Raw genomic sequence first — 17516 nt, 5'->3', positions numbered from 1 at the left:
TAATGTCACGCTATCCTCTAGCAAACTGTTAAAAACGAAATGTAAAGAAATAATCAGAATCAACTAACACGTACTGTTGTCCTTGAGGTGTAACCGTTGTATTAAAATACTGAACTGTTGAACGTTTTATTCACTGATTAATAATAATAATAATAATAATAATAATAATAATAATAATAATAATAATAATAATAATAATAATAATAATAAACTGCAGAGGTGTTGGAAGGCGACGATCCCCGGGGGCGGGGCATTTGCCCTCTTTCTTCGTCCCCACCCCGGGGCATTTAGACAGCTTATGTGTCCCCACCACGGAAAATTTGCCAATTTTTTTTTTTAAAAAATGCTGATGCACGGGGTTAGCCCCGGGGGGAGGGGAGAGGAGGAATGGGCACTACTGGAAATGATTGACGAATTATTTTTTTTACAATAACTGTCTAATTTCTCGCGCGCTGATTGGCTCATTTTTATCATCAATAAGAGTACGGACGGATAAAACTTTAATTTATGCAAGCTTTCAAGTTCAACTTTCAGCTGTCAAACTGTCAACTTTTTAACCAATAAGATCTTATGGACTTTTTTAAGTAGTCAATCAAAAAGCGAGAAAAGCTATTGACAATGTTCGCGTCATTTTGATTAAAATTCACTTATCTTTGTTTCCGGCAAATTTACGGCGTCTTTTCCCCATTTATTCCACCATTTTGGGGTCTTGTTAATGTAAAGAAAAAGAAAAAAAAATTGACGTCAGTTTTTTACCTCTTATTGATGATAAATTTCGTCATAACATTGTCAAAGTTTACTGCGGAACCACTCGCCTACGGCTCGTGGTTCAACAGCCACTTTGACAATGTTATGACGCAATTTATCATCAATAAGGGGACAGACGCATAAAAAAACTGACGTCAATTTGTTAAATTGTTCATCATGGAGATTCAAAACCAAGAAAACTGGTCAAACCGGTCGGAGATGGTCAAATTTTTCGTGAGCCCGCGCTCAAATGTTGCGGCAGCGCACGTTAGTCTGGACCGCGTCGAGACCTGGGATCAAGTTTGCAATCCAAGATGGCCGGCCGGAATTGAGACGAGTTTGCTTACAATTCGCGGCTGTAATCTTGTTTAATATCGACAGGAGAGGCTCTCTAAAGGGATCGAACTTAAATAGTTAAAATTCAGGTAAGTATATAATCTGAAGAGTAGTTTTGCCTTAGACAGGAGCAACAAATTGACTTTATACAATTGGGCCAAACATGTTATGTAAGCGGTTACACAAGTAAGCTTCCATTTTTGTGCGGTCGTATCAGTTTCTCTGTACATCCCTTCGTTGTGGTGTGTACCTTTCACTGATCCATAGGATGGATTTTGCGTGTAACAGACCAGCTGGAGGTAAATTCAAAGATCTGTATATTGTCTTTTTGCTTGGTTCAAAATTAAAACAAAATTTTATATTTTCACTCCATTTTTACAATATGAAAGTAAGCTTACTGGATTCTGAGCTTTGAGAGAAAAAGTACCTCGCCGTTTTGAATTTCACGGTACAACATTTCCAAAGGAAAGCTGTTGAAATATAGGAGTAAAATATACAGTGTAAAGCTCAATCTCATCTGATCTCATGACCACATTTTAACTACTACCAACTACAATCAAAAATACTCTTTTCTTTCTCTGGAATCATGATTAAAAAATAAATAATTTCCTGTACTCAGAGCGCAATAAAATTTTGCAAGTGGAATATTTCTTTCCACCCAACTGAATGTCATCTGTCACATTAAAAATGGGGTTTTGGCAAAACACTGATCCCCTAATTGATCCCTATAAAATCAATGGGAAAATAAAATTAAAACAAGCTCAGAACTATCAATGGCACCACTTCATGTTCAGTAATAAATATAGCTTACCTGACATTTCCAATTTGGTGGACGAGTTCCAGATTTCCGACTCTCTTCTCCTTTGATGGTAGGTGCAGGTATCGTTTACGGCAAGTCTGGCACAGAATTAGTTGAAATATCATCAAGTATAGTATTCGTGCCTATAGCAAATTTAGCAATGAAAGTAATGAAGAAATGAAATAAGGTCGTAAGTGACCCTGGGCGACACACACACAATACATCAACCGGAAGTCACATGAGTGATTATAGGATGAACTTTCACCACGATAAAATCGCTAATTTAATAGGTACTGAACGGACTCTTTCCCACCACCCAACAAAAAATGTCACCACCCTCTGTAGAATCAAGTGAAATATTAACTGTCATAATTGCTTTAAACATTGGGAATATAGTCTTGTCCTTGGTCAAGCTCAATCAGTGCCTTGTTGTTCATTTGAGGTGGTAGATGATTGTGTTGTTCACCATTAACAAGGCCATTAATATTATTACATGTGTCTGTTAAACCAAAATAAGTTACTTTGAGATCCGTGGACCTTTAGACGACCATATGCATCAAGGAGAAAATTGTCCAAACCCACTTTTTAATTTGAATACTGGCTTGAGGAAAATTGGCGAGACACCTGAAACTACCATGCAAAAATCGACTTCCGGTTAATGTTTACGTAATGCGTGCTCGTGTCACCCACAGTCAATCACAAGCATGTTAGTATTGCCAGCGTTTCTTTGTTACTTTCATTGTTTGGTTTTCAGATGGGTATGAATACCATCCTTGATAATATTCTAACTTATTCTGTACTCGGTTTCCATAAACAAAGCCTGCACTTACCATCAAAGGAGAAGAGAGTTGGAAGTCCGCAACTCGTCTGCCATCTGGCGAATTTCGGGGAAGCTAAATTTATTAGTGAACTTTAAGCGGTCCTATTGATAGTTCTGGGTTTGTTTAAATTTTATTTTCCATTAATTTGATAGGGGGTCTGTAGGGGGATCATTAGGGTGTCGGCTGATTGGGGGTCAGTGCTTTGTCCAAACCGTTAAAAATGTGCATGGTAAGATGATTTATATTATCCTCATAACTGTCTCCAGGGCACTAGAATAATTACCAATTTATCCACAAGTGAGCATTGGATTTGAGATGGTAGCTAGCCAATGAGGCACATAGCACTGTGTTGGCTATAATCATCTCATATGCAACAAGCATGAGTAGAATAATAATATTGTCTTAAAATAACCCTCCCCCTAAAAAAATATATAGAAAACTAAACTAAACTAAAAATCATGTGTTTGCTTACCATATTCGTAGAGCATGGTATAATCAAAACTCTCAAATTGCATTATCCAATGATCCAGTTGATGTCAGATAAAGTCACGGGATGCTCTTCGGAAAATTTGATTTAAACCCCTCAATGAGACCAATCTGGGTGTGTTTGAAGCTTTATTTGACCCTTCAAAATACCACTGAGACCAAAATCCATAAATTTACACCCTTAAGCGAGATAATGAGTGTCCTCGACCTTTTCACATGGAAGCCCCCCCCCCCCCTTCCAGGGAGTTGATTGTGGCCAGTTGGTGGTTAGATTAAGATTTTCCATAATTTACAATAAGGTAACATAATGCTCACTTGCCTGAGTGCATTGTTGGAGATGTATAAGCACAAGGGAATTTTCACGAACACAAGAAGTACGGTCACATAGCATAAGGCAGAGCTGAGTGCTTCTTACAGTTCTTAAAAATTAACAACGGTTTGCATAATTAATTTTATGATAGAATTTTGTGTGAGAAATATTACAAGATGGTAAACATATTTACCAATGGAGAACTTTGATGACGTCACACAATATCAATGTTTTTTATATATTTAAATATCATTAACAACCCCATAAATCAGGTTATCATGCCAAATTTAGTACATATATGAAGTTCCATAAGAACCCAATAGTGAATATCAGGGTGCAAATGCTTGCCCCCTTGTTACGTCGCTCAAAACAGTTTCCAGCACTTTCCAAGACTTTTTATCAGTTGATGCTACAATCATGGTATCAAAAAACTGCCCAATCTTTAGTGTACCTACCTGTGAGACAAAAGGTTACCATAGCAACAAAATTACCTGCTGAACCACCCTTAATTTTAGCATTAAGTATTAACATTTCAAAAACAGTGTGGCGAAACCCATTTTACATTAACTATCAAATTTTGATAAGCTGGATAAGAATTGATTTTGGCTTCATACACATGACTGTGTTACTGCTGCAGGCGACCTTTTTCTAAGGGTCACCCCAAGATCAAGAGACACCCTGGTTCCTTGTATATGATACCTTGTTTAAGCCCATCTTTGTAAATCCACTTCACTGCAATTGTGCATGTATGAGAAGTATTCATTGTTCCAGATTTTCCAACATATATATTTTTTAAAATGTTACTTATTCAATCAGCATTTCTTTATTTTCACTGACTAGTCAATTCACGAAGCTTGTGTTTTTGTTTTTGTTTTTTATGGAAAAGGAGCTGTTGAATGGATCAGTGTTAAAGGTGATGTTCTTCAGCTGAGAAGGGGACTTTTCATTAAAGAATACATGATGTACAAGATGAACCTGTTGGTGCACTGTAATAGCAGGATTGCCCTCTTGTGCACTAGAAAAGCTACTAAAAGGGCAATACATTCCTTTGCTCCATCTGTTTTGATGCCCCAAGTTAACAAAACAACAAACGGTTTTTACACCACTTTGTGCTCGTCAGTCCAAACTGCAAAGTTGAGAGGAAAAGTCTTGACAGAGCCGAAATGTTTTGCGTCACAGCTTAACCAGGGCCTCGCTGGTCTACCAGCTTCTTACGTGAGGGAATTGGAGCTTAATAAAGAGATATTGTTAAGGTCTACAGTGCAGGAACAACTGGAATTTTACGAGTCTTGGAAGGACCAAGCCTCGCTGACCAACAGAATAACAATGCTTCATCACATGGCGAAGATTGTCCAGAAACATAAAGTCCAAGCAGAAGTTTTGCAGAAAGAAAAAGAAAAAGTCTTGTATGGGGGAGAAAGTGCGTACATTGAAATCCTAGATTTCATTGCTGATAACATCCTTGCGTGTAAAGCTCAAGGACTCGCCAACGTCTTGTGGTCCTTGGGGAAACTCAAAGAGCGTGACCACCGTCTCGTGAAAGTCTGTTTAAGAGAAATTTCGTTTCACGATGTCGCTTTCTTTTACAAAGCAGAGGTCTGCCAGATCTTGAATGGGTTGACTGAGTTGAAAGTGAAAGACTCGCGAGTCTTCAAGCGAGTCGAGGGAGCCATTTTGGACGGCAAAATCAAGATATCCCGTTTCGAAAAGCGACAAATTGCTGGAATTCTGACATCATTTATTAAGATGGGCTACGGTAGCGAAGATTTCTACAAAACAGTTGAAGCTGAAATTGTGGAAAGGGGTTTCAGAATGTTTCACAACGGAGAAATAACCCAGATCTTACGCGCGCTTGCCATCATGGACATCTCCTCTGATAGCTTTTTCAACAAAGCTGAAAGGGAGATTCTGCGGCGTTCGCCATTTAAACTGCTCAGAACTGAGCTCGTTGCGATTCTGAGAGCGTTTGCGATGGCAGGTGTAGGAAGTGAAGAGCTCTTTGCAGCGTTTGATAAAGAAATAGTCACCAGACGGGTCAAAGATTACTATTCACTGCCTCTTTGTTGGATAATCTGGGCATTTGCTACAAGACGAATGACAAGCTGTAGAGTGTTTAGAGTTGTTGCCGAGGAGATCTACAAGCGAGGTTTCAATAACCTCGAAAATGGCGAGTTAGCCCTTTGCCTCTATTCGTACGTGTTGTCAGAAATTCCTTGTGGTGCGTTTTTGAAGGCACTCGAGACAGAACTATTGTCGAGGGACTTAGAAACATTTGGAAGCATTCAGCTGTGTCAAGTGCTTTGGTCTTGTACAAAAGCTGGGTTATTGAACCCAAAACTGCTACAGGATTTGGAAGACAAGATTTTGCAACAGATTGCTTCACAGAATGAAGGAAGAGTGACTGTTGAAGGTTTCCTTGGTGCTGAGACGGGAAGCCAAGAACGACTTCATTATTTGCAAAAAATGTGTGCTTTAGCACCATAGAGTGTACAGTCTTTCTCTTGTGGTTTTCGCTCCAATGCAAGTTGTTTACTTTGGTGTCAAATTATTATTTTTTCTTTGCTGAGCTCTCAATAAAATGTTTCAATGAAACAATTTGAAGGGCCAAAGTTTACTGACGTTGCTGGTGCGTGGAAGGCGAACGTGAGTCACACGCGTGAAAGGGGAACGTGAGTCACACCCGCGCAAGGCGAGTCCTAGGCTCACTCGTCTCGTGCTCTATCGGGTACCCGCGAACTTCTTTTTCCCACACCCAAGTTCAGGTCTCCTCTATTGCTGTAACTGATTTGCTTAGGACAGTGGAAGAGGAGAAAAAAGTCCCCCAGGAATGGATAGCTGTTCGATACCACTGATTGCATGACTGACCCTACAGACAACTATAATGTTCTTTCTGCAGCCTGTGTGTAGACGTTTAGAAGCTTTTTCCTTTGTTTCACGCGGAAAGTGAAATAAAGAAAATAGACTGTGCACGTGGGTTAAACTTTTTTCCCGTTCTGCTGGCAGCTTTATTTCGCTCTATACCCCACTAGGGATCCTGGTCCAGGTGTTATTTTAGCATTTGCCTAGTCTCTAGGCCTCGATATTTCGACTCGATCAATCTTTCTCGCGTCACGTGGTCCGAGGCAAAAAGTTTGTCTCGGATACGTCACCAAAACCAATTGACCCTGGAGGCCTGGTAGAAAGCCGTACAGGAACCAGGCAAGGTTAGTATGGGAGTAATACAAAGAAACAGTGAAAAAAAAAAAAAAAAAAAAAAATGGTAGGAGAGGAGTGCCGCGCGAAAAAGCTTCCTACACCATTCCCACCCCCCACCCCCACCCCCTGTGTACCGTGGATCATGATCCAGTCTTGATCCTCTCTCGTGGATCAAGCGTACGAGAAGCGAGAAGCGAGAAACACACGAGCGAAATAAGCGGTCGACGATTAATTTCGAAGAGCTGCAGTTCGCAACCAAGGTACGCCAAGAATGAATAAACACGGGGGCTAAATTATTTTGTAAAGCTCGAGATTTTTTTTCACTTATAACGGTTTGTAACATTACAAAGCGTAACGTATTCTACACAACAAGACAGGTAGGTGGTCCTGGCATGCTTTACAAAGCGTAATGTAACATAACGAAGCACGAACAACGCGCACATACCAAAACAAAACGTAACGTAGTCCACGTGAGCACGTAACATATATCACACAACGTAACGTTCAGAGCATAAAGTATTTTACACAACTAGGCGGGCGGGTGCTCTTGACATGCACTACAAAGCGTAACGTAACAACGAAGCACAAATAACGCGCACGTGCCATAACAAAACGTTGCGCGGTCCACGTAAAACACATAACGTATTCCACACAACGTAACGTACAGAGCGTAACGTGTTCCACACAACTAGGCAGGCGGGTGCTCGTGACACTCACTGTAACGTACTAATGTAACAACGTAGCGAAGCAGAAAAAGCGCGCACATGCCATAACAAAACGTAACGTATTCCACGTAAAGCACGTGTAATGTAACACAACGTAATCTGGCCCACACAACCAGGAGCCATAACCGCCATACTCCTACAAAGCGTAGCTAACGAAACATAACGCGTGTGTGACGCAACGCAGAAGTAACATTTCGGCGAAGTCGAGCTTAAGGACAATCCACCGCATTGTCAAGAATCGTTTTACAACGTTTCTGCAAATCCTGTTTGCCTTGCTGATCTAGTAACGAAAGTTGCCGTGACCTTCGAGTTCTTCTCTTTTTCTTGCAAGTCACTCCCTTACTATTTGAAACTCCTTTATCAAGTGTTGTAGAGGATTTTATCCTTACACTAACACTTTCACCGACTCTCTGCAACTTCAAGATTTTTGGTTTCTGTCCTATAAGCGATGCTTTCTTAGCAGCTTGAATTCCTTGCCTGACAGATATTGTGATTGTGGGTGTTGACCTGTCCACATTCGCTTTCATCAATGGTGCAGCCAGCGAACAAGCATACGCGTAATCCACCGCACATCTGCAATTAAAACTGAGTGATCAGCATCTGACTTCTCCTCACTAAATCTATACGTTGTCAGACAGGAAGGTAATGAGAAGCTTTCAAAATGATGGGGATTTTTGTCCCCCATGAGGGCGTGGCTGGTCAGATACCCCCTCCCCCAGTTAATTGCTCGTGCAACTGGTTCTCACCCTATAGGTAGAAAAAATGGCAAAAATGGAAAAAGTTGTCAAAAATGAGGAACAAAACGTTTCAAGAGGAGTGGAGGTTAATTTCATTGTGACGGCAAGAATCATTGAAAGTAGACTTACAGTTTCTTCGCAAACACTTGCTTTTCACAAGCCATCACTTCTTGTGCAACTCCAGCGGTAGATAAGGAAGACTTCACGATAATGGACCACATATGAGAAATACACTGCCGCACCTGAACACAAACAAACAAAATTAGACTTCTGACTAGGCCATTGTTAGCTTGAAACTGAGGTGCTCTTCTTGTTTGTGGCAGGGAAGTGGTTAGTGTGCTTGACTCTGGATTGAGCAGCCTGGCTGGCAACATTGCACTGTGTTCATGGGCAAGACACTTTACTCTTACAGTGCCTCTCTACACCCAGGTGTATAAATGGATACTGGCAAATTTAATGCTGGGGGGTAACCCTGCAGTAAAATAGCACCCAATCCAGTGGGGAGTAGAAATACTCCTAGTCGCCTCATGCTACAGAAACCAGAGATAAGCGCCAGTAGAATATGCTGCCCACTACATTGACCAATCACAGTACGTGTAGAGAAGAATTAGTAGAGAAATTAGACCAATGAAAATTAAATGACTCGCTTACAAAATGAAACAAAAGTACTTGTTACTAACCCTGACTGGCCGTGCACCCCAATCCAGCATCTTCTTTTCTGCCTCCACTGGAGCGATATTACAATTTGTGAAGAAAGCAATCAGAGTGTCTGCCATTAAACAAGAAAATGCAGTTGGTCTCCATCGTGTCTCGGCTGGCTCCGCACAGAAGAAGCACTATAATGTAACATAAGAGAGCAAGACAGGTCCAGATGTGCTTATAAAAAAAGCTGGAGGGGTGGGTGGGGTGAAAGTGTCATAACGTGTGTAAGGGAAATCTTTTCTTCCAACAAAAATGAGTACCCAGGCCCCCTAGGTCCCTCCACTTTAATCTGCCACAGGAGAAAACAGAGTTAAGTTATGTTACATGTATGTAAATGATGTAAGGTGATTTTTCATTGTTTGTAAAGATATACTGTGTGCTCAAGGGAGTGGAAGGGAGAGGGGTTTACCAAAATTTTCAGTGGAGGTGTACAGCATGCTCCTGCAACCCTATTACCCTGTTTCATGCCCGAATATGCAATTTTCCCTACCCTATTTTGGTTCTGCCCCAAACCTCTCTCCTCTGCAAGGCCTCTTTTGCGCTGCCTTGACCCATTATTCAATTTCCCATAGGAAGCCTCTGCAGAGGGGAGAGGCCCCAAACTTAAATTTCTTGTTCCAAACTCCCAATTTAGGTCAATTATGGTTCAAAAATCACACCATTTGGCCCCACCCATATCTATTTTGTTTTCATGAGAAACTTCCCCCATCATGTGTAATCTTGCCTCGTTAATATTTATTGATGGAAACACACTTCTTTCACAACAAATAAGAATCAAATTTCACCAAACTTTCACTTATATGTGTACTTTCTAGTTACTCTGTTTTTGCAAGTTTTTGCAATTTCGGAGTGATTGATTGATTGCATGCATGTGTTTTAGTTGTTGTGACCGGCCAGATTCTACATGTTTACAAGAGTTAATTAACTTAAATCAAATTTCACCCCGCTGCCTTTTCAAACTAGAAACTTCACATCACTTACCTGCTGCACTAAGAGATAAAAATATGGCCGCAGTCTGTTAAAGTTCACTCGTGCAAAATTCACATTCAGGGAGTAGCTTGGTGGTAGTTGAGCCAGCCTTGTTTTGAGTACTTGGCAAGTGTTCCAGTGAGCTTTACGCAAAAGTTTTAATCTTTTCTTTTCCACCTACAAAAGGTCACAAATAAAAGTATGCAAAATTTATTTAACGAGTTCTCAATATAAGTTTAAAATTTATAAATAAAAATTGCAGGCTAGATCATTTCCAATCACCTCCTCTTGACTTTAAAAATGTTATACCTTATTGTGTGGTTCATTTTGAACTTGAAGCTTCCCTCTCACTCGGTCATAATAAGCTCCATATTGTTTATAACTCTGATCAGTGTTGCTCTGGTATCTCCAGTTATTTCCTACAAATAGAATTCAACATTTTCAAGGGGCAGCATCATGCTGTTTTCGCATCAAAGTTCATTTCAAAGCTTTTTGCCTGCACTGAAAATCAACTGCCTTCATGCTAAAAACTTTGAATTCATGAAACCTCTGATGGCTAATCGTCCTAAATTACCTCACATTACAGACGTGTTAACATGCTGGGATTACACAGTAACTCTGTCTAATGGTATTATAAGCCCATGGCATGGTATTATTTTCCATTTCCTTATGCAGAAGGCACATATACCACTTAAAGTGCCTATAATGTCAAAATGTTTTTTTGCTCATCTAATTCTACATTTCACCTAATGAACTTCTACGATTTGGATAAAATGCAATTTTTTTATAAGTTTTTAAAGGCATTCAAATTTGCCGCCATTTTGGTCCACCATTCGCACCAGTCTTCCTTGGTTTGAAGTGAGTCGTGATGTAGCTTCAGGAACATGTGATTTGGTTCATAACTTATCTGACTTGAAAACAAGAGGAAATTTTGCTTCAGAGTTGTCTACATTTAGTTGAAAATGCCGGAAAGGTGCATTGCCGCTCTTTGTAACAACGTTAATGATCCTGGAAACAACATCAGTCTTCATCGTAGGTTCCTGAACCTACATCACAGGCATCAGTCTCAAGGCCATTTTGAGCACATTATTCCTGTGATCAGCGGCAGGGGTTGACCGCACGAAAATAGAATTTTGAACTTTGTAAAGATTTGTAAAAAAATTGCATTTTATCCAAATCGAAAAATTTTTTCGGAGAAGCTCATTAGGTGAAATGTAGAATTAGATGAGCAAAAAAACGTTTTGACATTATGGGCACCTTAAGAGATAGAAAACATTTTTCTGTGTTTCTTTTGAGTTTCTAGAAACATGAGTGAAAGTTTGAGAGAACGAGAAATGCTGTCAGTGGGACCCCACATGCCGACCTGTGGGCAAGCATTTACACAACTTTTTAAAGTTCTACCAAATGTCGAGGAGTGTTAAACTAAGGTGTGAAAAAGAGAGAAAAAGCACTTGTTTATTTCAATTTTCCAAATGTAAATTTAACCTTTGCTCATGATGCGATTATATAAACAGCTTGTGCTGTCCCTGTGTTCCTACACGTACCAAGTTATAGAAAAAATGCTTCTGGCGCACCCTATCCTATGGTGTGTTTCTAAAATGTTACTAGATAAGATTTATTATTTGCTATAGTGTTAGGTGTTTATTACCTAGCACTACAGGCATCCAATTGATGCATCATTATATAGAACACAGAGCACAAAGAGTTATATGTAACTGTTGCCATTTTTTCACACATTTGTTAACATATTAATATGTTTTTAAGCGTTTAGTACAAACCTTTGGTTTGCCTTTTTGGATGATACACAAATTCAAATCTGTATTTTCCCTGATAGATCTCTTGTACCATTCTATCCACTGTTTTTTCCAACCGTTGCGCAGTCAAATTTGCATTAACAGGGGTGGCCTCTTCAACTGTACTGTACTCTGAATCATTTACTGGTTTTGTGGTGTTCACACTAAGATCCTGAAAATTTGAAATAATTGTTGGTGATCTTGAAGATGTGCTTGAGGTATGAGTAAAACCAAGGTCAGGATCAGTCTGAATGTTGTCAGACATATATTGAACCAAAGGCTGTGCCATTCCAAAGGTTTCATCTTGTGTATAGCATCCTAGGTTCTTTGGCATTTGTGAAGCAATGAAACCTTGTGAATATGGCAACCCACTCTCTGTTGATTCCAAACCAATGTTATCATTTCCTATATATGCAGTACACTTTGTCTGATGAAAGCTCATTTCAATGGCTGGGAGATTCTGTCTTTCGATCGGTTGACTAGTAATGTTTCTCTTAGAAGATGAGTAGCTGTCAAGAGATGATGAGTACGGGGGAGGTGACAGTGGCAAAGGTGGTAACCTTGGATACTCTTCATCTGGAACATGAAAGTGTTGAGTTTTTTTCATCAACAAAACAGAAAGTAAGTGACTTCGAGCAAGCTGTGCATATTTTCATGGCTGATACTAAAAAATAGCTATCTATCCAAAGCAACTATTACATGAGCAGAGCAGCACTGCAATAAAAGAAATGCATTCACAGTTTTCCCAGAACAAGTGCCTGCTTAGACTTTTAAGAATCTTTTAATAATTGGCCTATGCAAAGAGAGCTAACACGGAAACTATCAGCAAAGAAGTAATGAGAAGGAGGTGGACATGATTGGACATGTGCTGCAAATGGATAAGACATTCCCTCCCATGCATTGCAGTGAAGTGGGCACCGGAAGGAAACCGCAAGAGAGGAAGGCCTAGAGGGAGTAAAATTTCTGGCCCTACTCTCCGTATGAAAAAATGGAAATAATGAATTGCAGTTCAATTCAGCTTAGAATACGTTTGTTTACATATAAGGGGAATTTCCAGGTTTTTCAAGAGATCTGTACAGTGGTTTCATTAATGGCCGGGCACCGGGCAAATTGACCGGCTGTAAGGGTGATTTTGGTTGCCTGGTTTGACCATGGAGAGGAAAGGTTTTCTTGTAAAGAAGTTCAATTCAAAACGTTCTGCCCGCCTGTGAAAACCAGTTGCCCTGTTGCTGAAAATGTTAATGAATCTTTGGTCTCCCTCGGGTTGGTAGGCCGCTTTACCTGGCAAAGGTGGTGTCCAGTGAGACTTTTTGCATTTTTTCTTGAATCGGCATCTGCCATATTTGATGAACAATAAACACATCTCATTTCCAAAGGAATCTAAAGGAATAGGTATTCCTGATTTGGTAAATTTCACTCCAGTCGACTTGAAAGAAGAAATAAACAAAACAACAATCACGTTAAAATGTAAAATCTTGTGAGAGATCAGCTGGGAACTCAGCTTGCATAATCTCAAAACTATTTTGAAGTGTTCAACGATCAAAGTACAACGTTATAAAAGATAGCAAATTTTAAAATACAATTCCGTTTAATAACATTTATTTCTTGTAATCTTGAAACAAAACGACCTCTGATACTTACCATGCAAATTTTAAGTCACTTTCTCCGCCGCGATATGAAAACAGTCAGGCGACAGCTCACGAAACATAATGTCAGTTTACATGAAGTGCACCACTGACCAATCAAGAGGAACTAACTCAGAAATGGAATTTACAGCGTAATACTTGAAAAGTTGGCCATGAAATTGTGATCTGTGTATTTATTTGTAGTGTATCATCTGCTAATTTCGAAAAAAATGCTGTATTTGAGTATTTATAACCAAACCTTCCTTAATTTTATGGAGAGGTCTTAAATAGTGCGGGCGCGATATTTAATCTTCGGATAATCTTCGGTATCGTTTCGGTAATGCTCGGAATTCGGTGTGCAGGAATTTGATAGGGTGATGGTAGAGAGAAGATGTCATGTGATCTTGAATGAAGGCAATCTGAGTGCCTTCCATCTTTGAGGGGGGATTATCACCAAGAGAGCGGTTTTTTCGACGGAGTAAGCTTCTACTTTTAGTCCATTACAAGAGAGAAAATATTTTCAGCGATATCCTGTCTTTAAGTGCCCCCATTGCTTCTGTTGTAGGAATTAAAGAGAGATCGAATGACGGTTTCCTTGGCGCCTTCGGAGTGCTCCTTGCACTGCCGATCCATTGTCGCGTGCTAATGTAATGGCGGCTTTCATGGAGTAAAAAGTTGTAGCTTCAAGTTGACATGGAAAACGACAATGGTGGAAAAGTTCCGGTTTCTTCTCAAATCCAAGAGAATGATTCAGGAACAAAGTATACAATACCGGGCATTTTACATTTTATTCAACATGAGTGGGCCAGATTTGAAATGGATCGAGCACATTGGGACGTGGAGAAAGCCGAATTGCAGGTAAGCTTGAAATAGCTTTATTACTGCTTCTTCGTAGCTTTTAAATGTGAAATACGACCTTCAAACCATCCGTTAGTTGCTTTCCTTGTTTCATCGTACCGGTGTTCACGGGCTAAAAAGGTTGTTCGAAACCTTCGGCTATGCGTAATTCTCGTAAATGACCTTCGAAGTTGAGCTTAGCTGCGTAGTGTTATGATCCAATTTAAGGTTTACTTCCGAAATGTTTTCTAAACGTTTCGTCACCGAAAGTGAATTGCAACAGTCGTTATTATCATGTTCTGAGGAAAAAGCTTGATTTCTGGTAGTAGTAAGGTATGAAATTGTGCTTGTTGATTGGAGAACCCAGAAATATCCGAACTCCCAGCTTCTAGTCTCTAGTTAGTCTTATCTTGAAATCTTGCGATCAAAGGCTTGTTCAAGGAATCTTGAGATATTGGGCTATAAAAGAAACTCCTTCAAAACAGGGTTGATTATGTTTAGTTGAATTTAAGACCCTGACTTTTCGATCTTGTCCGGACAAAGTGTTCTTTCAAAGGCTTTGGAAGAAAGGCTATGAGAATTGTGTTATTATTTTGAATTTCGTCCGTCTCGATCTCGAGTGCTCTTTCGATTGAATTTCCTGAAAGTTGTACGTTCCTCGTTTGACAAAGACAGATCGATGAACGATTTTTATAGGTGCGTATGTTTGCTTGGTTGTATCAAAGATCCAGAGCTTAATCGTTAATTTCTGGATGTTTATGTTTTAGTAAAAAATGGTTTTGTTTCAAGTTGATTAAATATGTCACATAGACAAGAGCCCCGCTTGTACACAGCTTGTGATCATTTCTTTGGAAAAATATTAGTGATGTCTGGCATTATAGGAATATATACATCCCATCATTTTATAAATTAGTATGTATTTATCTCAAATTTCGTGTTATATGATAACTAGTAAATTCAAACCTTGAGACATGATTAATTCAAATCTGATATCAGTGAAGTCTAGGTCATATTTTAACACTTATTTATCACTTTATAAAGGTTGCCTTGCCTGTGCCTTTATTGATTTTGTTTACAAACAACAGTATACTAAATACTTCACAATGTGGAAGTAATCAAACTAATGACCGATGAAATATCACACAATGCAAGAGTCAAGGTGACTTTCTTTGTGTAGAAGAGTTATCTCTGATGTGTTTACATGCAAATGAATAATTCAGTATCACAGGTAGTTATGGATCAGATGTTCTAGAATCACTGATCAACTCCCAATGTCAATACCTGTTGCTTTCAACCATCATTATAGAAAACTACTGTTCACTTGTCATTGAAATACCTGGCAAAGAAATTGTATATTTATGTTTAGTATGTGTCTGGTCCATTCTTATTAAGCTGCCTGTTAACAATCATGAAAAAATTAAATTTGTAATTCTGTCAATCCTAAATTTTTGGCTGAATAATGTATTTGTTTTCATGACTTACGCGAGAGCGTAGTATTGCCACCTTTCTCTATCCTTCAATTTTCTGTGTCGGTATTTTATCGTTTGTGTAAAGACTTCAGAACATTACTTCCTTATTTCAGCTTTAGACCCTTGTGCCAAAAACTTAACTGAGAAACCTGTTTGGTTTTTTTTAATACTTTGTGGTAGTTCTTGTGTTATGCATGGGATGAGATATTTTTGCTGTTATTGTCATAACTGCTTGTAATATTTCTCATTGATAGTTTTGTAATCATGAATTTAGAAATAGCCTGATGTTCTTGATGTATATATTTATATTATTATCACTTTCACTTTTTGAGAGATCTAGAGCATACCTGCCAACTCTCACGCCTTGGATGTGAGTTTCACCCATGGGTGTGAGTCTCATTCCTTCAGGTTGAAAACCTCATTCTCATGCCTGTTTACACCTATGGACCAAAATCACACACTTTGATGAAAGATTTGAGCTATTGCATGCTTTAGAAAAATATTATGTAAATTGGACCAATAAAAAATGTCTTATGTATTAACTGTAAACTTCCCCTAATTCTCCCATTTTCAAGAGAAAAGTCTGATTGCTTTGTCCTACAACTGGGACCATAAAATGTTTGAAATGCCTTCGAAAACCTTTGAAATGTCCTTGGAAATTTCCTTTGAAAATCAAAGCTCTCCTAGGATAAAAACAAACATGTGTACAATTGTTTGGAAAATACTAGAAGCAAAAAAAGTACTTGCTTGTGTTAGATGTATATTTCATTCAGTGGTTGTGTATAGTTTCATAAAGAATGTACACGCTGTCAAGGTTGAGCACAGTGTGGTTTAGTCTCTTGGTTTCCAGCTGTTAAAGAATGGTTTCATTTTTGTACATAACCTTGTAATGTCTCAATTTCTAGGCACGTATTGCATTCCTACAAGGAGAAAGAAAAGGACAAGAGAATCTTAAGCATGATTTAATTAGAAGAATAAAGATGTTGGAATATGCTCTCAAACAAGAAAGGTAATCTTTTAATAAACTTTTAGGTCACTACATGTTGCTGATGAATTTTGATACTACATTTAATCAGTGAATAATCGCTCTTGGTTAATTAAACTATATTTTTACAATAACTGGTGAAATTCTTGCCCACCCATTGGCTAATTTTCATTATCGATAAGCAGACAGGCACATGAATTTATAATTTATGCAATGCCTCAACAAGCAAGAGTGGACATTTTGACAATTTGTTATTGTTTTATTAGCGAAAAACCAACTGATGTCAGTTTTTCATGCATCTCTCCTGTTATTGACAATAAATTTCTTCATGGCATTGTCAAAGTAGTCTGCGGATCCTTTCGGCGAGATCCCCAGCCACTTTGACAATGTCATGACGGAATTTATGATCAATAACAGGAGAGACACATGAAAAACTGATGTTAATTTGTTAAATATACAGTAAGTTTTCATATCAATTAAGTTGTCCAGTACCTGTACATGTGCATCCTAGTTATGCAACACTTTCAAATGGTATTCCTTGGAATACTAACTTTTGTTGTATCAGGGCTGTCATTAAGGGCCGTAACCGGTAACACCTGTTATGGCTGAGTATGGTTGATAGCCCCTTTATGTTATGGTTTTGAAGATCAAGGCTGCAGGTGACTCAAAACTTAATGACAGCCCTCTGGCAGGGTATAAATTAGTTATGCAATGCTTTCCTGTGATAAAACATGAAATATCCCACTTGTCACCTGTACATTTTCCTGGTATTAACCCATTGACTCCTACATGAAATTGCCTGCGACCCACCCCTAATTCCCTGGTGTTTTTGTGAAATATTTCAGAGCGGGCGAAAGCACAAAAATAGACCATATGCATAGTAACCACAGACACAAGATCAGGTTTCAAGACATCGTTTATTTAAAGTTGAATAAATGAAGGGCCAAAATATAAAAAGATATCAACAAAAAGAACTCAGC

At 38.9% G+C, this 17516-nt stretch overlaps 3 protein-coding genes across 3 annotated transcripts in view; 2 read left to right on the top strand and 1 right to left on the bottom strand.

Moving 5' to 3' along the window:
• The first annotated feature begins 1045 nt into the window (after nt 1-1045).
• On the top strand, nt 1046-6094 carry LOC110065783 (uncharacterized). Its single transcript, XM_020772952.2, has 2 exons — nt 1046-1172; nt 4386-6094. The coding sequence occupies exon 2, from the start codon at nt 4457-4459 to the stop codon at nt 5981-5983; it is 1527 nt and encodes a 508-aa protein (XP_020628611.1). The 5' UTR covers nt 1046-1172; nt 4386-4456; the 3' UTR covers nt 5984-6094.
• Nucleotides 6095-6987: 893 nt separating this feature from the next.
• On the bottom strand, nt 6988-13328 carry LOC110065782 (uncharacterized). The gene is made up of 8 exons (XM_020772951.2): nt 13262-13328; nt 12902-13046; nt 11606-12196; nt 10137-10246; nt 9840-10004; nt 8837-8992; nt 8286-8398; nt 6988-7992 (listed from the first exon to the last, which is right to left on the bottom strand). Exons 1-8 carry the CDS (start codon nt 13262-13264, stop codon nt 7629-7631), a joined length of 1647 nt encoding a protein of 548 aa, XP_020628610.1. The 5' UTR covers nt 13265-13328; the 3' UTR covers nt 6988-7628.
• A 295-nt stretch (nt 13329-13623) lies between these two features.
• LOC110065781 (striatin-like) overlaps nt 13624-17516 on the top strand; it is a 30304-nt gene continuing 26411 nt past the window's right edge. The window contains exons 1-3 of the mRNA XM_020772950.2: nt 13624-13723; nt 13811-14103; nt 16457-16560. Of these exons, the coding sequence (XP_020628609.1) occupies nt 13939-14103; nt 16457-16560 (269 nt within the window). The 5' untranslated portion in view covers nt 13624-13723; nt 13811-13938. The remainder of the gene's footprint in view (nt 13724-13810; nt 14104-16456; nt 16561-17516) is intronic.

This window comes from Orbicella faveolata, unplaced genomic scaffold (assembly GCF_042242905.1).
Source record: "Orbicella faveolata isolate gen_17 unplaced genomic scaffold, um_ofav_v1 contig_24, whole genome shotgun sequence".
Taxonomy (NCBI): Eukaryota; Metazoa; Cnidaria; class Anthozoa; order Scleractinia; family Merulinidae; genus Orbicella; species Orbicella faveolata.
The sequence above is the reverse complement of the archived record's forward strand: the minus strand, read 5'-3'. Positions and strand labels throughout refer to the sequence as shown.

What these genes read in the sequence shown, in the direction of transcription:
- LOC110065783 (XM_020772952.2), top strand. Translation starts at nt 4,457, where the DNA reads ATGATGTACAAGATGAACCTGTTGGTGCACTGTAATAGCAGGATTGCC.
- LOC110065782 (XM_020772951.2), bottom strand. An exon ending in CTGGACACCACCTTTGCCAG is followed by an intron (nt 12,197 to 12,901) that starts GTAAAGCGGCCT and finishes TTCATGTTCCAG; the next exon opens with ATGAAGAGTATCCAAGGTTA. An exon ending in TTTATCTCTTAGTGCAGCAG is followed by an intron (nt 8,993 to 9,839) that starts GTAAGTGATGTG and finishes GTTACATTATAG; the next exon opens with TGCTTCTTCTGTGCGGAGCC.